This window comes from Cnephaeus nilssonii, assembly GCF_951640355.1.
Source record: "Cnephaeus nilssonii genome assembly, chromosome: 5".
Lineage (NCBI taxonomy): Eukaryota > Metazoa > Chordata > Mammalia > Chiroptera > Vespertilionidae > Cnephaeus > Cnephaeus nilssonii.
This window is the reverse complement of record NC_137076.1, coordinates 96,354,907-96,372,700: the sequence shown is the minus strand read 5'-3', so window position 1 is coordinate 96,372,700 and position 17,794 is coordinate 96,354,907. Positions and strand designations below refer to the sequence as shown.

General features: G+C 37.3%; 1 protein-coding gene across 1 annotated transcript; it reads right to left on the bottom strand.

Annotated features, from left to right (window-relative positions):
• Window positions 1–838: 838 nt before the first annotated feature.
• Window positions 839–15,716, bottom strand: GABRA6 (gamma-aminobutyric acid type A receptor subunit alpha6; the record flags this gene model as incomplete). Its single annotated transcript, XM_079773023.1, has 9 exons — window positions 15,664–15,716; window positions 15,346–15,464; window positions 14,734–14,801; window positions 12,417–12,637; window positions 12,249–12,331; window positions 11,804–11,947; window positions 11,249–11,401; window positions 9,724–9,983; window positions 839–1,114 (listed from the first exon to the last, which is right to left on the bottom strand). The coding sequence occupies exons 1-9, from the start codon at window positions 15,699–15,701 to the stop codon at window positions 839–841; spliced, it is 1,362 nt and encodes a 453-aa protein (XP_079629149.1). The 5' UTR covers window positions 15,702–15,716.
• Window positions 15,717–17,794: the final 2,078 nt, after the last annotated feature.

Genomic DNA, 17,794 nt, shown 5'->3' with positions numbered 1-17,794 from the left:
TGCCTTATAATCACTATGTTTTCCTCTAATTTCATGGAATTAAGATGAACACATTATTTTAAAAAGAAAGCTTAACAAGATAAAGCAATACTGTACTACTGTCCGGCTAAAGCTATGTGCACATGCATACATAATTTATGACCTATGTATAATTCATATGTATACAAACACCATACTTTATTGAGGCGAAATAGCACAGCAAGGTTAAAAACAAATGGCTAAGCTCAATACAGGCTTTACAATGCCACTGAAAGCCATTTTACTAGCATAAAGGCCTCCAACATGCTGGTATTTACCTACTGATAAATATTTAGACTACTTATATTTTGCTCTCTTGAAAACTAAGCCAAAATAAACATATTTTAAGGCAACCTTTGGAATTGTCACCCTTTCTTATTTTATCTGCTTTGTGCTATATGCTATTCACAATTGAACAATAAAGGACAAAGATTGGAAAATTCACCTTGAATCCATCTTATCCTCTTATAAAATTTTTCTCTAATGTACACAAAAGTCATATTTTTATTACATTTACTGGGGTGACATTGCTTAATAAGATCCTATCAATTCCAAGTATACATTTCTATGATACATGATCTGAATACTGCATTGTGTACCCACCACCCAAAGTCTTATTTTTCAGAAACCTTCAACTTCCAGTTTTGAGGAGTTATATTATTGCTTTTTGGCTCCTATCTACTTACTACATGTTATAGGTTTTTAATTTTGATTTCATGTTCGGAAAAGCATCTATCCACACAAGTCTCAATGCTGTGTCTTGTTTTGTTTTAATTCAGAAAATAAGAACTTATATAACACAGGGTGTCTTGTCTGCAAGCTACTCAACACTGCTGCTCACTTCCATTGTATCTTTGGAAAGATAAACTATCCAGTATACGAGGTTGAATCCTGCAAAAGCGACTGGGAAGAGAATCCGAGAATACTGATCTATTTTACTGGTGCTTCCAATGGCCGGAGAGAGTAGTGGGGGGGTGACAGGTGTTGACGGTAAGATGGGAGCTCTCGGGAGGACTTTGCTGGCTTCAGGGGCTGGGACTATTGGCAAGGTCAGGGAGCTGATTCTTTTCTTCAGGTAGTACTTGGAATCAGGATGCTGTAGATACAAAACAAATATTCAGCTTAGGTAAAGAATAGAGATCACTTATTTAGATTCATTTTTTCATTACTGATAAGTATCTATCGACTATTTCCCTATGATGTAAGACAAAAAAAAAATCAGCAAATCCTTATAATATTTGATGGTGCTACTTTTCTAGAAAGTAGTAAAATAATTTTTTAAAAATGATTTACTTCCATCCAACATCTTATAAATTAATACATCAGCAATTTGATGCTAAGCATGTTCCACGTCCCAGAAACTGTGTTGAGATTGTACCATTAGGAGGACATGAGTCAGGTTGCAAAAGCTTATCCACCCTCTGGTTATGGTTAAGCCTGCTGGGTAATGAGTTTGGGCAATGAGAGGGGGTTTCCAGTTGGGATATTAGTTAATATAAGAAAATAATAGCTTGGTTAATTGATACCATGCTTCTAGACACATTCCCAGCCTGCATCATCATCTTCACACATCCATAAATTTGAACCAGCTGAGATTAAAGAAATATATATGAAGATGCTCATATGTGTCAAAAGCCAGTGACAAAGATTAAACTGCCCTTCGATTGAGTAGGATGACTCTTTGACTGTTCATCCCTTGAAGTACAGCTGCCTCTTAGTTCAGAAGTTCTGTCTTGAGAGCTTTCTGCTTCCCATTCAGAAATTCTCCACTGGTTTCCTTCCAGCTCAAGTGACCAGAAAATGATTCATTTACCACCCTCAGAATTGTCATAGGCGGTTTCTCTGTCATTAAAATTTCTGTTCCATTGAAATCATTAGACAACCAATCTTAATCTTGAAAGGGATGTTTAGCACATGAATTGATAGATGAGAAAGACCAGGTCCAGATAGGAGAAATGCACTGTCCCCCCCACCTCCCCACCCCCGTTGCACAGCTGGTGATAAATTTCAGTGCTTGATTCATCCCCACATTTTCTCATCTCTATTCTAAGTATTGGGCCTCATTCAGAGATACTAATCTGTTTGCTTTAGATTCCTTTTGTGGCTTTGAAAACTAGGGGCCTCCCTCTGATTCTTCCCTTTAATTATCTGCATCCTGTGATCCTCACTTGCCTGGCAGCCAGGTTGTCCTTGCTGAGTCTCTGCCTTCAAACACTTGCTGTACATCATCCCTGCTCTTCTAAAACCACCTTGTTTCCTCCCTGGCAGCAAAATCACCACTTTGTTGCCTGGCAGGGTATATTACTCACGTGGCAGATGCCTGTGGCTTTAGCCAGCAACCCCACAGCACCCGGGAGAGGGAGCCACCACCCCCCCCCTGCTGGTTGAGCCACAGGGCCAGAGCGACCCAGGGATGTGGTGACATTTGCACTGTGGGAAACAACCCGCCCCAAGAGCCTCCCCTCTCTGCATCCCCCTTCTGGAATTTTGCTGTGATTTGTCACTGAGTACCTAAATAATAATAATCTTGATAGAGAGTTCAAGCCCTGTATGCTTTTAGGGGACGTGGGGAAATCTGTTTCTTCACCAAAAGCAAAAAGGAATCTGTGTACTCAAGTCTAATTTGATATGAACATGGTGAATTTCAAGTATCTTTATTTGCTGTCTGTTGGCCCAGGATTGTGCTAGACACTGTGGTCAGAATTAAATAAATCATAGGTGTTGGAGGTAGAAAATAATTTAACGTATAGATAGACCAGTCTGCTGGTCTAGGACAGGAAATACGTGATACTTTCTACTAAAAATACGTGGCATCTGCCCAGCTGGCCTGGATCAGTGGGTGAGCATTGACCTATGAACCAGGAGGCCCCATTTCAATTCCTGGTCAGGGCACATGCCCGGGTTGCGGGCTCAATCCCCAGTGTGGGGCATGCAGGAGGCAGCTGATCAATGATTGTCTCTCATCATTAATGATTCTATCTCTCTCTCTCCCCCCCTTCCTCTCTGAAATCAACAAAAATATATTTTCAAAAAATCTGTGGCAGCTAAGGACCACTGTACTCAAATTCACCAGATACGGTATAGATAGGAGCAGAGTGATGGTAGTTTGGTCTCCATGGTCTTAGAGAAGAAGCATGGCATCATCTTATAAGATCTTTTATCACATTTCTCAGACTTTAATTTGAATTTTCATTCAGTAAATATTTCATTAATATATTCCTTTTCTGACCTAGCAAAGTGTGTCACTATTACATTCTCCAAAAAGAAGTATCCTCCTCCCAGATGGATGGAACATTAAAGTCTTTTACTCTAAGGATCATGATGAAGTCACAAGAGGGCAAGCCTTTAGAGCAGATTTTCTTTCTAAATTTGTCTTGACTTTTTTTCTTTTTTCTTTTTTTAATATATTTTATTGATTTTTACAGAGAGAAAGGGAAAAGGATAGAGAGTTAGAAACCTCAATGAGAGAATCATTGATCAGATGCCTCCTGCACACCCACCACTGGGGATGTGCCCACAACCAAGGTACATGCCCTTGACCGGAATCGAACCTCGGACCCTTCAGTCCGCAGGCCGATGCTCCAAACCGGTTAGGGCTTGTCTTGACTTTTAATAGAACACATTACCTCTCTGAACCTGCAATTTTTTTTTCCTTTTTAGGGAGAGAGGGAGCAGGCATTAAAAAGTTTATTGACATGAGAAAGTGATTGTAAAACATAACCTGCCATAAAAATGTAAGGCATTGTTTCATCTCTCCCTCTTTTTTAGAGATGTGGGGGCAAAATTATTTGTCAATTTCTTGGCATTGCCACAGTGTCACAAATGACTTAAAATGAGGTTGCCAAGTACTCCTTGTCCAGAGTTAACCAACATCATTCAAGACCAAACACCATGAAAATTTTAAGCACCGTGGCATTAGCCTGGAATTAAATGTCCCCTACAATAGGATGCCCCCTTTCCTCAATGATTTCCCCAAATAATCTCTATGGAGGGTTGCTTAAGTGTTAAGAAGACAGAAGTGTCAGAAAGCCCTGGATTGCAAGTCCATGTATACTACTGAGCTGCTGCAATTTAGAAATGCCGTAGATTCCATATACTCTCCCTAAGCCTCAATGTACTATCTTTAAAGGTAGGGACAATGATTACTTTCTTTGAAAGTGTTCTCTTACTTTTCTTTAAGAATTTGAGAAAGACTGTTATACACACACACACACACACACACACACACACACACACACACACACTTTGTATACTTTTTTGCCTGCTTCGCTGCTAGAGCACTTTTAGCTATTGTAACATACTTCCCTTTAAATATTACTTCTGTTATGCCTATTCTCCTTTCCTGACGTTAATGGTAGAGGGCATCTTCTTGTCATACCTAAGTATTCCACAATGCCTGGCTAATGCATGAAACATAGTATATGCTTAATAAACATATGCTGAATCAACAAATGAATGAAAATCTAAACATTTTTCAAGATTTCTTTCAGTCGACAGGCAAAGGGAAAGGAGCAAAAGGTCTTATGATTACTTTATATTATATCTTAGTATGTTATTTTACATTGCATTGTAGGTACTGTATCTAAATGCTTGCTATTGACAAGCACTACACAGCACTTTGCATGCATTATTTCGTTTATTCCTAGAAGGAATCTATTATGTAATAATGTTATTTTCATTTTAGAGATGAACAAATGGAGTCTTAAGCAGAAAGCTTACACAAGTAATAAGTGGCAGCACCCGAATTCAATCCCTCTCAGATACCAGAGATCACACTCAACAATTATTGTTTCTTCCCATCAGCTTTATGATTTAGAGCATGGTTTCTCAGCCACGGGGCTATCAACATTCTGAGTAGGATAAATCTTTGTTGTGGGGGACTGTCCTGTACATCATGGGGTGTTGAGCAGGATCTCTGTCCTCTAGCCACAAGATGCCCATAGTACCCCTCCCTCCACTTCTTCCCAGAGTTATGACAACTGTAAATATCTCTAGACCTTGCCAATATCCTCGGGGGGAGGGGGGATTCGCCTACCATTGAGAATATCTGCTTTACAGTTACAACGGTCCCACAGCCCAAAGGTGATTGGGAGGATTTCTAACAGGAAGCAAAAACATATGCTCAAAGAAATGCATGACACCTGGCTAAGGCACACGCTGGACAATCAACTCCTGGATAATTGGAAATTCATAATACAGGAGACTCTACGCCAATTTGGAAGAATCACATTGAATTTCTGAAATGAAAAGAAAGCCAATTTTCCAAGCCATTCAGCTCCAGGTTTTCATCGGACCCCACCTGCCTGCTCATTGTGAGCTCAGCAGCTTCAGTTGATGGTGAAATAGGCTTTTCTCAGAGTCCAGATGAGGGCTCAGCTTGGGGCTATCATAGTTTTGAGTGGAACACCTGTGGTTTTGAATTCTTCCACGCCCCCCTGCTGCTGAGTGCCATCCTGCTCTGGGTATTTTAAGAGCACAGCTTTGTTTTAAGTAACACCATATTGCAAAGATACTTTGAATCAAACTGGACTTTAAGGCAATCATTATTTGATGTAGGGATAAGGCACTTGGGGAGCACTTAGAGCAATTCAGATACAATGTTCAGTGAGTAACACATTACAGAGAAGGGGGCAATGGGTTACCTCTCAAGAGAGAGTCTAGCTGGGGACTGCATTTCTCAAGGGACTAACATTGCATCTGCTTCTAGAACCAACAAAGAGGGGCATCAAAAATAAGAGAAAATATTTTTTAAACATTTAGTATTTGACATTTCTTTAAACTGTCCTATTGTATTAACATATCATATCACTATGAAGAAAATAAGAACTCCATCCAGTTTTCCTGCATTTATGCTACAGCTGGTAGAACTGGAAACCGAGTTTAACCCAGAAGTTCTAGAGAGAAGCAGCTTATTGGCAGCAATCTGGTGGGTCAGTGGTGGTACCGGCATGTCTGGAAACCATATTGGAATGTTTGGAGGGTGAAGAACGGAATATTAGATGAGGATTTGATAGAAGATATGGGGAAAAAGCTAACCACCTACATCCCTCACCTAATCCACCGCTCCCTCTTTGTAAGTCCAACAATGGCACAGCCATGAGAAGGGGCACCATGATCTTTCTGGTGTCCAGAGTCTCTGATGGTCTTAATTCAACCCTTCATTCTATTGAGAAATGGTGGTACTCAAATCTTGGCAATATTTGGAACAGAGGAGGTAAATCTTTCAGTATTCTGTACTTCCTAGGTAATGGTCCAGCAGACATTCCAACCTTGTCAAGGGAAGAGGCCCTATTGATGTCACTCATTAATGTATCCTCAGCATTCTACAAAGGATCTGGCACGTAAAAGTACTTACAAAAATTCAATGGGTAGATACTCAATAAATGGGTACTAGGTGAAAATAAAAAATGAATAAATTAATAAATAATGTAATCAGTAGAACTATAGCCATTGTCCAGACTAATGACATTTTGGTCAATTTTGTTTGTAGATAATTTACCAAGAACATTATACCTCCTCTGAAAAAGAAAAGCCTAGATGGGAAAGGGGGGTGGGGGGAGGGGATTCTCTTAGGAACAAGTAATGAGGGCTTAGACTTTTAAAATAACAAGGAAGTTAGCAAAACATTCAAAAAGAGATCAAGGTCCAAACTTGGTTTTGCATGCAGAATAGTATACCTCAAATGCAAGTTCTGAAATACAAAGACAGGAATAGCTCTCTAATGCCAAGATAACCTACCAGATAAAAACAGTAAGGAAAAATGCCCTATAAATACAAGAGAAATTGTGGATACTTCCTTCTCAAAGACCTAAAAAAAAAGAAAAATTAAAGTCTCCAGTTCCAAATGCCTTAAAAACAGAAAACTAATTAGTCTATAAATACTTCTGATTTAGTTTTATGTGTTTCCTCCATTTTGAGTATTATATTTAAAATGCCTGAATTTCTTGTCATTATCTATAACAATAAAAGCGTAATATGCTAATTAGACCAGACATCCTTCCGGACGACCTTCCAGATGAAGCCAGGGCTGCGAGGGAAGCCCAGGTCCTGGGTGCCAGAGGGTAGCCGGTGCCAGCAACGGGGGGAAGGAAGGCCTACTTTTGCACAAATTTTGTGCATCAGGCCTCTATTATATTACTGGTATATTTAAGGTCAAAATCAGTGATAAACTTTTTTCCACATTCATTATAAGAAGTTGCTTATGAAAAGCAGTGAGTCCATTAAAATATACAACTTAGAATCACATAAAATATTCAAGCTCTTATTTCATTTCAACTTCACCATTGGCTTGCTATTTCAGTGTCCAAGTTACTCAAGTAATGTTATTTTGATTACAACTGGATAGACATTTTTAAATGTCATGATATTTGAAAGGAAGAAATGACCTAGCAATCATAATATACCATTGTGTTGTATAATTTTTGTTCTGCTACATTGTATAAGACAAGAGTCCAAGTTTTGACATAAATAAATAAAATGTAAATGTTCTATGTAATCATCTATATTTATTTTTGACATTATAAGATTTGTATTGGTAAGTTTAATTTTTGTTTTTATTTTTATGCTTTGACCTAGCCTTTCAGAAATGAAATTCTTCTCTTTATTGCCTTAAAATATTTTAAGTAGAGCCAGGTTTAGAAATATATTTTTCATAAGAAAGACGTCAACTTGCAAAAAGAGGTAATTTGAGATGATTTAAATGCAATATTGTATCCAGCTTCCCAAAGCATTGCAGAAGATAGTTTATATGAAGGCCTGAGATCTTAAATTTCATCTTATTAATAAATTATACCTTTAAAATAATAGGCTAAAGGAATAATAACCATACTTTCTCCAAGGATTTGGAATCATATTCCTCTCAGTAATGTATATTTCAAAAGAGTTAAAGTAAAGAAGTTGGTCTTTCTTTCTATTTCTATATCAGATCAATGAGCATATTCAAAATCATCAGAGTTATTTTTTTACCCTGCTTCTCATGAATTTCTCTTTTAATTTTTACCATTTCTCAAGTAATGAACTGTTAAAGGTGAATTCTTATAAACATTAATTCTTCTTCCTTTATGGATGTATGTTAATATATAACCTTTGGACAATATGTTGATTATATAGCTATATAAATACAGATGGTTTATAGCATAATCACTTATTTTTACTAACATAAAATAATTCTCAAAAACATTTGGAATTTATTTTTTTAAAAAAGGTGATCTTCAAGTGTTTCGGCCTAAATCTTCAGACTAACATTTTTGTTATAAAATTTATATTTTTATCACCTTTCAAAATATATCTACATTTAAAAAACATCATTAAGGCAAGGGAAGAATTTTGGGAATGACCTCACCTACATTCTGAAAATATTATATGTTTCAGTGTTTGAGGAATTGCTGGTGAGGGGAGGGCCACTGTACAGTTTGTGGATAGCAAGAGTTCTAGAATCAATTTCTAGTTTTTCTACCAATTAGTAACTAATAATTTTCCTCTGTTTTCAATTTGTAAGTGAAAATAATTGGACTATATCACTATGACTTGTTTTTTAGTTAGTGATAATTCAAGAAAAAATATTTACATTATATATTTTCACTTATCATGGGAATAGCCTTAGTATTTTATTCCTTACAGAAAATGTAAATTCTCAAACAAGTTTCTTAGTTTATCAAAGAGAAAAGTTTAAGTAAAAAAATTATCATTCTTTAGCTGATAGATGCCTGAGAAGTAGAGTACTCATAGCTTTATAATTTTTGTCATAAAAATTAACCAAGAATTACCTGGTCTGTATGTGGTTCTACAATTTGGAATGTTCAAGAGAATTGATCAATTACAAGGAAATTTTCAATTGAAATATCTACATTACTAAATTTTATAGAGCAAATTTTTTCTCTTTTCAAGAGTCACTGTTTTGACTTTGTATTCATATAAAAAATGTATACTTGTCAATCAATTCTATAATCCATTTAAAAAGTTTGTGCAACTTAATTGTTGGGAGAATTTACTCATATGTAAAATTGAAATTTGGGGACACATTTATGACCCTTGAATTATTAATGCTGTCATTTGTTTCTTACTCAAAGCACCTCTGGAGATCAGAGCTTAGCCACGGCAAATCTAAACTGAATTGTATAGGTATTTCTCACTGAGCATAAGTCTTTGACTAAAGCCATACTTATATCAATGTTTTCATATATGAATATGAGAATGTTTTCATATGCTTCAAAAACTTGGCTTATGACTCAGCATTCATAGAACCTAATATTCACATCCTGTCCTCATGAATGAAACCAACCAAGCATATTTCCAATAAAAATTGTCCATTCCTTCGGAATCCCTGTTTATTTCCTTCAGGCTCTGAAGCCTCAAAGGCTCATTAAAAACAGTATTTTTTTTACTGTATTCTCCCTAGTTGGTTTAACTGAACCTGTTCAAAGCAAGCATCTAAAGGCTAAGAAGAATATTCTTGTCTCTGAGAGCGTGGGATCTGCCAGTACTAATGAGGGTGATGAAAGAGACATGCCGAAAGTTTAGGTCAAAGATAAGTGAAGGATTCTTGCTTGGCTTTTTTCTGTGAAATTAGAAAAGAAGTTGGCCTGGAACTAGTCTTATGTGACTCATGCTCAACTAATACTGCTTTTGGACTATTTTGTTGTTTGTGATCACTGTTTGGATTACCTGTTTTATCTGGTGGGTAAGATTAGTAAAATAAACAATTACCAAGACAATTTCAGCCTCCGAGGGTTCCATTGCTTTTGATATTGTCGCTGGGGGCGAGGCTGCAGTCTGTGTCTTTCTTTTGGCCTTTTCTGTCTGAAGATTGGTGAAGTAGTTGACCGCTGCAAACTCAATAAGAGCAGAGAAGACGAAAGCAAAGCACACAGCTATGAACCAGTCCATGGCGGTTGCATAGGACACTTTCGGCAAGGAGTGCCGGGCACTGATGCTTAAAGTGGTCATGGTCAAAACAGTGGTGATCCCTAAAATGAAAAAGAATAAGAAACGCAGTATTAGCATTTAGAATCCAATAAAAAGATGAAAGGAGAACATGTTGTTGGCGAGGATTAAACACTCTCCAAATGTAATTTTTGTTATTATTTCATTGCTTTATAATTGTCCACAATTATTATGATAGGTATTATCATTTTTGTATCTTTTCATACCTAGTGCAGTGACCTGTTCATTGTAGTAACTCAAAACATATTTTTGAATTGATTTAGCTTAACTATTGTAAAATTTAAGTCATGAAAAATTTTAGTTGTTTACTTCTTTAGAAAACTTAAAGCAAATTATCACTAAAGTAATAAAACCTTTAACTTCTGATCAACTTTGATAGCTGATAATATCTTTTATCATATTTAAGAACTCTGTCTGGTATGAATAATATTCATAAATTGGGTTCCTCACGTTTTTTTAAATTTCTAGCTTGGTTTTTTAAAGTAAAATATTTTCTCACGAGAAAATAATTTTGTTATTCATCTGCCAGCAGCTTTCTGACTTGAATTCTGAGTTGGGGAATTTATATAATTTGAATATGGTCAGCATAGTTATGTAGATATTCTTTTATTATGTTCAGAAAGAGATCTATTTTAATATAGTAAATTAAAAAGTCAAAATTCATCTGAGATTTCAGTTCAACTTTGGTCTTCCTTAGGAACTGCCAAATTGGTAATCATAACAATTCATAAAAGTTAATATTGTTAGTGCTGATATTTTCTGTTATTTCTCATTTTACATTCATCAAAGTTAGTGGTGGTTCTGTACATCATTAACAGGACTAAATATTTAAGTTGAAACATGGGAAATTAGTAATACTTAACTATTTTTAGACACAGAAAAAGAGCAATTTTTTATGTTTCAACCTAATAAAAGTGAGATACAATGTATATATTATGGGTTCAATAACTTAGCCTTTTTTTATGGATTTACATTAGGTTTTAACTTTAAGCTCTCCCTTGGTTATGAAAAATCAAATAAAGATTTTTTTTAAAACCTTACTAAATAGGACATATGAAAGTCACAGAAAACCAGCCAGAATTCTCACTGAGACAAATTTTTTGTTGATTCACCACACAGCTTGTAATAAGATAAGGGTCATTTTACCTGATACATGTGTCTGAATGAGATACGCGTCTTATTTCCTTTGTGGACTGAAAAAGTGCACTGGTGTGAATATTTCCCTAAAATACCCAAGGCCTGAGAGCTGGAGGATGAATGGAAATAGAGTCCAAAGAGTGAAGCATACCAAAGACAGTTCTGGCAGGAACAGACTCCTTATTAATCCAGAAAGACACCTGGGAAAGAATGACGGTCATAATGCAAGGTGTATATATCTGAATCATGAAGTAGCCCATCTTCCTTTGCAAATGGAAATTAACTGTCATTATTACGTATTCACCTGTTGGAAGATACATATATCATTATTATTGCTGTTGATAGTGTGTAAAAAGAATACAGCTGGGAATAAATCTCTCAGGTTTTTAAATTAACATGGGCCAGAAGAAAACAAGCAAAGGCATATTTTAATGGATGGCAAATGCATTAATCATCAGATGATGGATACATCCGCTCACTGTTTTCAGTGGGGTTCCTTGTGTCATTTTCATCCAAAAGTATTCATTTCAAAGATACACAAATCTTTATGTGCACATGGCTGCAAAATCAATTTTAAAGAAAACTATTCATCGCTTCAAAACATCAAGCTTATCTGAGGATGGCAAATGCAAAGGAAAAAGTAATAGATATTTTGAAGATGCCTCCCTGGAGTCATCTTGCATCCATACATTGGTCAAATTCTCACCTGTGTTAGATTTAATCGTCTCACTCGATGCTGTTTGTCCAATCAGATCATACTGGAGGAGGCTCGAAGATTCCTCTGGGACTTCGACTGAGTAAAGTGGTCCTTTTTTCCATGTGTATATGATTTCACTTTTGGGGTAGGCATCTGCATTTTTTTAAACAAATTAAACATAATAGTGAATCTGACTAGTAGTGGTTTTTCCTTTCAAAGCAAATTTCGTTTGTATAATATGGAAATACAGACACGAACTTTCTTTAATGCTTTTCTTTAATCTGGGTAACTGAAATCTCTGACTGTGACAGATATGATTAAGTAAGTATATTCCAGGAATTACACTTTGAATGTCATAATGATATTTTTCTTTTGCTTTCCAGTCTCTGACTAAAACCAAATAATTGCCTATTTAATGCATTTTTTGACTCTCAGAAGCTTTTTTGTAACTTACAACTTCCAAATTTGAGTGGGCAAGCATGCCCGTCCATAGGAAAGTTAACCAGCCTCATAGGACAGTCGGCATTGATGGTAAGCCTAGGGACATTGAAGTGAAAGGTTCTGAGTTAGTATGATGGACACATTAGTTGGGCAGAGGCAGTAAAATTGGAAAAAACCTTACCTCATGGTGTATAGAATGGTTCCATTCTGCATTATTCTAAAGAGTTTATTAGGAGTTGTCATATTGTGAGCAATTGATTTTTTGCCATTCCTGAAAAAAGTGTCAGGTGTCCAGATTTTACTGACCATCAAGTTATTCAAACTCAGAATCTCAGTTGGCCCTCTAAACTTCAATCTCTCATCAGTCCAAGTCTGGCGGAAGAAAACATCCATGGTATACTCCTAAGAGAAAATAAGGTATTCATGCAGGCTGGGCAGATGATTTATTAAGAATAGTGTATTCACCAGCTTGTCTACCCAATCCTAAAACTTAAGGAACAAAGCAAATTTTTGTGGCAATAACCTATCAGAAAAGTTATAATTTCAGTGAATTGTTATTTTTCTCATAGTTTGTATTATCATAAAAGATAGTACTGTGCATATTCCCCTCCTTAACGTTTACCATCTTCAGCATACTTCTTTTTCTGTCACCCATCTCTCCACTATCAACTTTTCAATACTTCCATCCTTAATTTAGAAGAAAAATATGAAAAGATAAACACTCTAGGTTTTGTGCTGCCCTCCTTACCATCAGTTAGGCTAACCATTCCCCTTAGCAATTTGTACACCTTCAAAGGTGTCTCTGAGCATCATGATAACATTTAGTAAAGTTCCAAGGATAAAATTTACTTGATGAGCAGACTCTTACTGCATATCATAATTATTTTATATTGTTTTCAGAGAACATAAAAGCAAATGTTACCATGAATACTCAGAAAGAATATTATTCAAGTATGCACAATAATAATTATGAGTTTTAATTTGTGGCTTTTATTAAATAACATTAAGATTTTAAGACTTATGATAAGGGTTATTGCAAAGGTCAATGATAAATACTTATGTAATTATATCAAAATATTGACAATAATTGCTTTGCCTACTTTATGTATTCTTTTACTAGACCTATTACTACAAGAGGTGATTATATTTTTAAATCTAATTTGACACAATAGATTCATATAATAATGATTCAGGCTATAACAAGGCTCTATTGTACAAATAAAAAAGGAGACAAATGCATAAAGTTCCAAGTATCCCCAGATATCAATTAATACAGTAGAATATGGTTGTGCTTATTTATACACTAGAGGCCCGGTACACAAATTCATGCACAGGTGGGGTCCGGCTGGCCCACCCCATTGGGGGCCAATGAGGCCAGGCCGGCCAGGGGAGGGGATGTGGGAGGTTGGCCAGCCCCACCCCCGATCAGGATTAGGGGGGCTGATCGGGGCCCCAATCAGGCCGAGTGGCCACCGCAGTGTGCATCATAGCGACCGGTCATTCTGGTCGTTTTGGTCATTGTGTCATTCGAGTCACTTGGCTTTTATGTATATAGATAGGTGACTCAGTACTCAAATGAAAAATATGGTAGTGAAATAATTGAAGATTCTGGACTTAAGACATTTACCTCTTAAATAGAGTCCCTATCTCCTCCTCTTTCTTATTTTCTTTCTTTTAATTTTTTCCTCTTTCTCTTCTTTTATTTCTGCCTTTTTCTTCCTTTCTTTTTTCTTGTCAACTCAAAAAGTAGACCATGAAAAAGTCTCTAACAACTGTTTATCTAAAATTATATTTCCTAATAAAATGTGATGAGGGACTTCTTTACAAAGTTATGTTCATTTCAGTTTTAGTATTTATATTTTACTTTTAGGAGGCAATGCTACCTACAAACTATGACAGCATATTATAATCTACTTTGTTGTAGCTAGGTCAGGTTTTCATTGCCACTTACTATAAATATCCTTTGATGAATACTGCCATCTGTACCTGGAGCAGAGTCCTAAGAACACCTACTGGTCTATTCACTACATAAAAGGTGGACAACATTGACCTTTCCAAATGGCTCCCTTCACCCTTCTAATTAAATAAACTAGAAATTATGTACTACAAAAAAAATCTATGTTTTAACTTTCATGGATATTCTCAATATACTCTGACATGGTACATTGGTTGGTTTTTCATTTTGCTACTCCAAACATTTACTAGGACTTCATAAAGATGTGAAAAATCTTCTCTTTGAAGGGAAGAATCGGTGCATGACATGTGGATGGAAGAGAGGAGAGGCTGTCCAATTATAAAAATCCCTCAGATTAAAGTGCCCAAGCAGAACCTTTGGTGAAGGAGGGTAAGCCAGGAATCTGCTCTAATGGTCATGCCCTCCCAGCCTAAGTTCACATAGTGCATTATGGTGCTTGGTAACTGCCCGTTATCATTAGTTCTGAGTCCTGGCCCTCTCTCCCCCAAAGTCAAGTTGCCCTCCTAACTCAGAACTCACTCACCATCTCCACATCTGACACAGGCCCAAAACTGGTCACGTAAATGTCTGTTTTGACTTCAGTGACAGCACCTGAAATTAGCCCAGAAGGATGGGGAGGTTATCACCAGGGGAGTTGAAGGATCTGAACTTACTGACTCTACAGCAAAGCCCCGTCTCACAGCTGGAATCTCCAACCCATCCTGAAGTCCCAGTAGTGGGGTCCTTGAATTTTTCAACTCTAAAAAATCATACCAGTTGCCTTATTTTGAATTTAATCTGGTCAATTTGAGTAATTTAAGGAAAAGAAGAGAACTAGGGGAGGACTCTAAAAAAAACAATAACAAATTGATAGATTTAATGGGACAAATGCTATGAAAAAAGTGTTTTACATGGACAATCTCATTCAACACTCACACAACTCTATGAGGTAAGCACTGTTCATACACTCACACTACAGTTGAGGAAATTGAGGCTGAAAGAGTTCAAATAACTCCCATATAAGATCTCTAATTGAAGAGGGGCAGATAGTGGATGGGAATACACACATGGCTTCTCTCCAGGACCCCTGCCTTGGAATGGCGCTAAGGGGGAAGGGGTACAGATGCTTGGTCTACTGAAGAATACTGCCTCTCACCTCCAAATCCCGGCCGTAGCCGATTGTCATAGCCTTCAAGCAAGTTGTCCAGGATGCGACTGATGTTCTTTGAGTAGACGTTTCCTTCATCTTCAATGTTCCCTTGGGCGTTTTCTACCCTGTGAGTAGACAGTCAATGATCCTCACTCCCAGCCTCAGAGAATATGTGCTGCTCAGTCACCTGTGTCTTCCCCACCACAGCTAATGCCACACCACCCAGGCTTCTTTCATGGTTTGGTATAGAAGCCGCCCAGTGGGTGTGTGCTGCTCCTTTTCCCTGAGCTAAAAGGAAAAAATCAGGAAAAATATTTTACTCACCATAAAATAATGCACAGCCAGGGCAGAGGTGACGCCATTCTGCAGTGCACCGAAATGCCCACTTCGCCTTCCTCCTGGTTTGTTCTCCCCAGCAACCAGCTCCCCTTTGCCAATCAACTAGAGCGACCTTCTGGACCCCCTCATGTCTCTTTTCCTTGTTTGCATCCAGCCAGGAATCCAGTAGATGCTAAAGTTGCCAGACAAGTTTTGAGTGGTCCCCCTCGTTCTTTTTTCACGTGGAACACGGTGGTTTGTATTCTCAGACTACGTCCTGATGGACACTCAGCCTCCTCTGCCTGACTGATTTGGGAAATGAGCGTCGGCAGGGACAGGACAGTGCATGGTTGGAGAGCAGTGACAATGATCGAATGAGGCATTAGGGGAGATTGGAAGGAAGAAATCCACTGCTAGTTTTGGCATGGAACTAGCAGAGCCCTGTGAGAAAATCTGGAAAGCAGTGGCATCTTGCTGACTGAGATTATGTTCCAATGGGCTTAGCATTTATTATTTCTATGGTTCACAGAAGGATTCCTACACAGCTCTTACTGCTTAAAAAGTCTAGTGATATTGGGATCCTCTTAGGTTCTCTTTCTGATTTCATCAGCTTTCTTGCGTCAAACACACCTCTTGTGTGTTTAAAAATTGTCCTTGATTAATCATTGAAAAAAACTTATAACCCAGCAGAACAAATCCTGGCCATCTTGCTGTTGGGATAGTGTTTTTTTGTTTTGTTTTGTTTTGTTTTAATTTTGTTTTGTTTTCTTTAAGTGCTTTGCTGATCCTTCCTGTCCAAGATATGTCATCTCAAGCTAAGACATATAAATGGATCCTACCATTATCTTTAGAAACCTGGCCAGCTTCATGAATGGTGCCTGTAAGAGACAATGTCTGGAAATAGCTGATTAAGATTCCCCAGGTAGAAATGCTGTAAGAATGAAGCATCTGTAGACATGGTTAATGACGATGTTGCTGGCACTGTTTTAGTAGGCTTGCCACAGGTCAAAAGTAAAATGTTTGAACCCAAGAAATAGCATTTTTTACCCAGTCTGATAGGAGCATGATGGAGTAAAAGAAGTCTCTTTAAGCCTTAATATTTTCATCTTTAAATTAAAAAGTAAACACAATAAAGGAAAACATTATATATTACACATTGATTATTTTATATTAACTAGAGGCCCAGTGCATGAAACTCGTGCACAGGTAGGGTCCCTAGCGGCTGCCGGCTACCAGGCAGGGCCTCCCTTCCCAGGCTGCCAGCTGCTGGCCGAGGCCTTCCTTTGTTCCATGCCACCCCCTGGTGGTCAGCACACATCATAGTGAGCGATCGAACTCCCAGTCTCCCGGTTGAACTCTCAAGGGGCCACTTTGCATATTAGGCTTTTATATATATAGATTATATACTAGTATATTAATATGTATGTATTAATTCAAAAACATAAGAACAAGAGGAAAATATCTCACTTCACCATCCTCCTGCCAAATCAAATTCACTCACTATCTACCCTAATTCACCCAAGTCTGTACCTTCAGACCTAAATTTTATGAAGCCAATGGCAACTATTTCATACATGAAGCACAATCTTAGAGTCATTTCTGAAAACATGACATAAGTCATTTGAAGAGCATTTCAATACATTATCTATAACCAAGGAAAAAAACAACAGAAACAGGAAGGTTGCAAGATTTTCTATGGAATAGTTCTTTAAATTAAATTTATTGGAGTGACATTGGTTAATGAGATTATATAAAGTGGACATTTCTAAAATTCATGACCTGTATATTGCATTGTGTGTCCACTTCCCAAAGTCAAATCATCTTCTGTCACCATGTATTGTACCCTCTTTACCCTTTACTACCCTCCACCCCTCTCTCTGGTAACCACCATACTGCTGTGTCTATGAATTTCAGTTTTATATTTCACATATGAGTGAAATTATATTCTTCTTAGCTTTCTCTGACTAATTTATTCTGCTTAAATGATATTCTCAAGGTTCATCTGGGTTGTCTCAAATGGCAGTATTTTATATTTTCTTATGGCTGAGTAGTATTCTATTATATATATACTAAAGGCCCAGTGGCTGAAATTCATGCACTGGGGGCAGGGGGTTCCCTAAGCCTGGCCTGCGCGCTC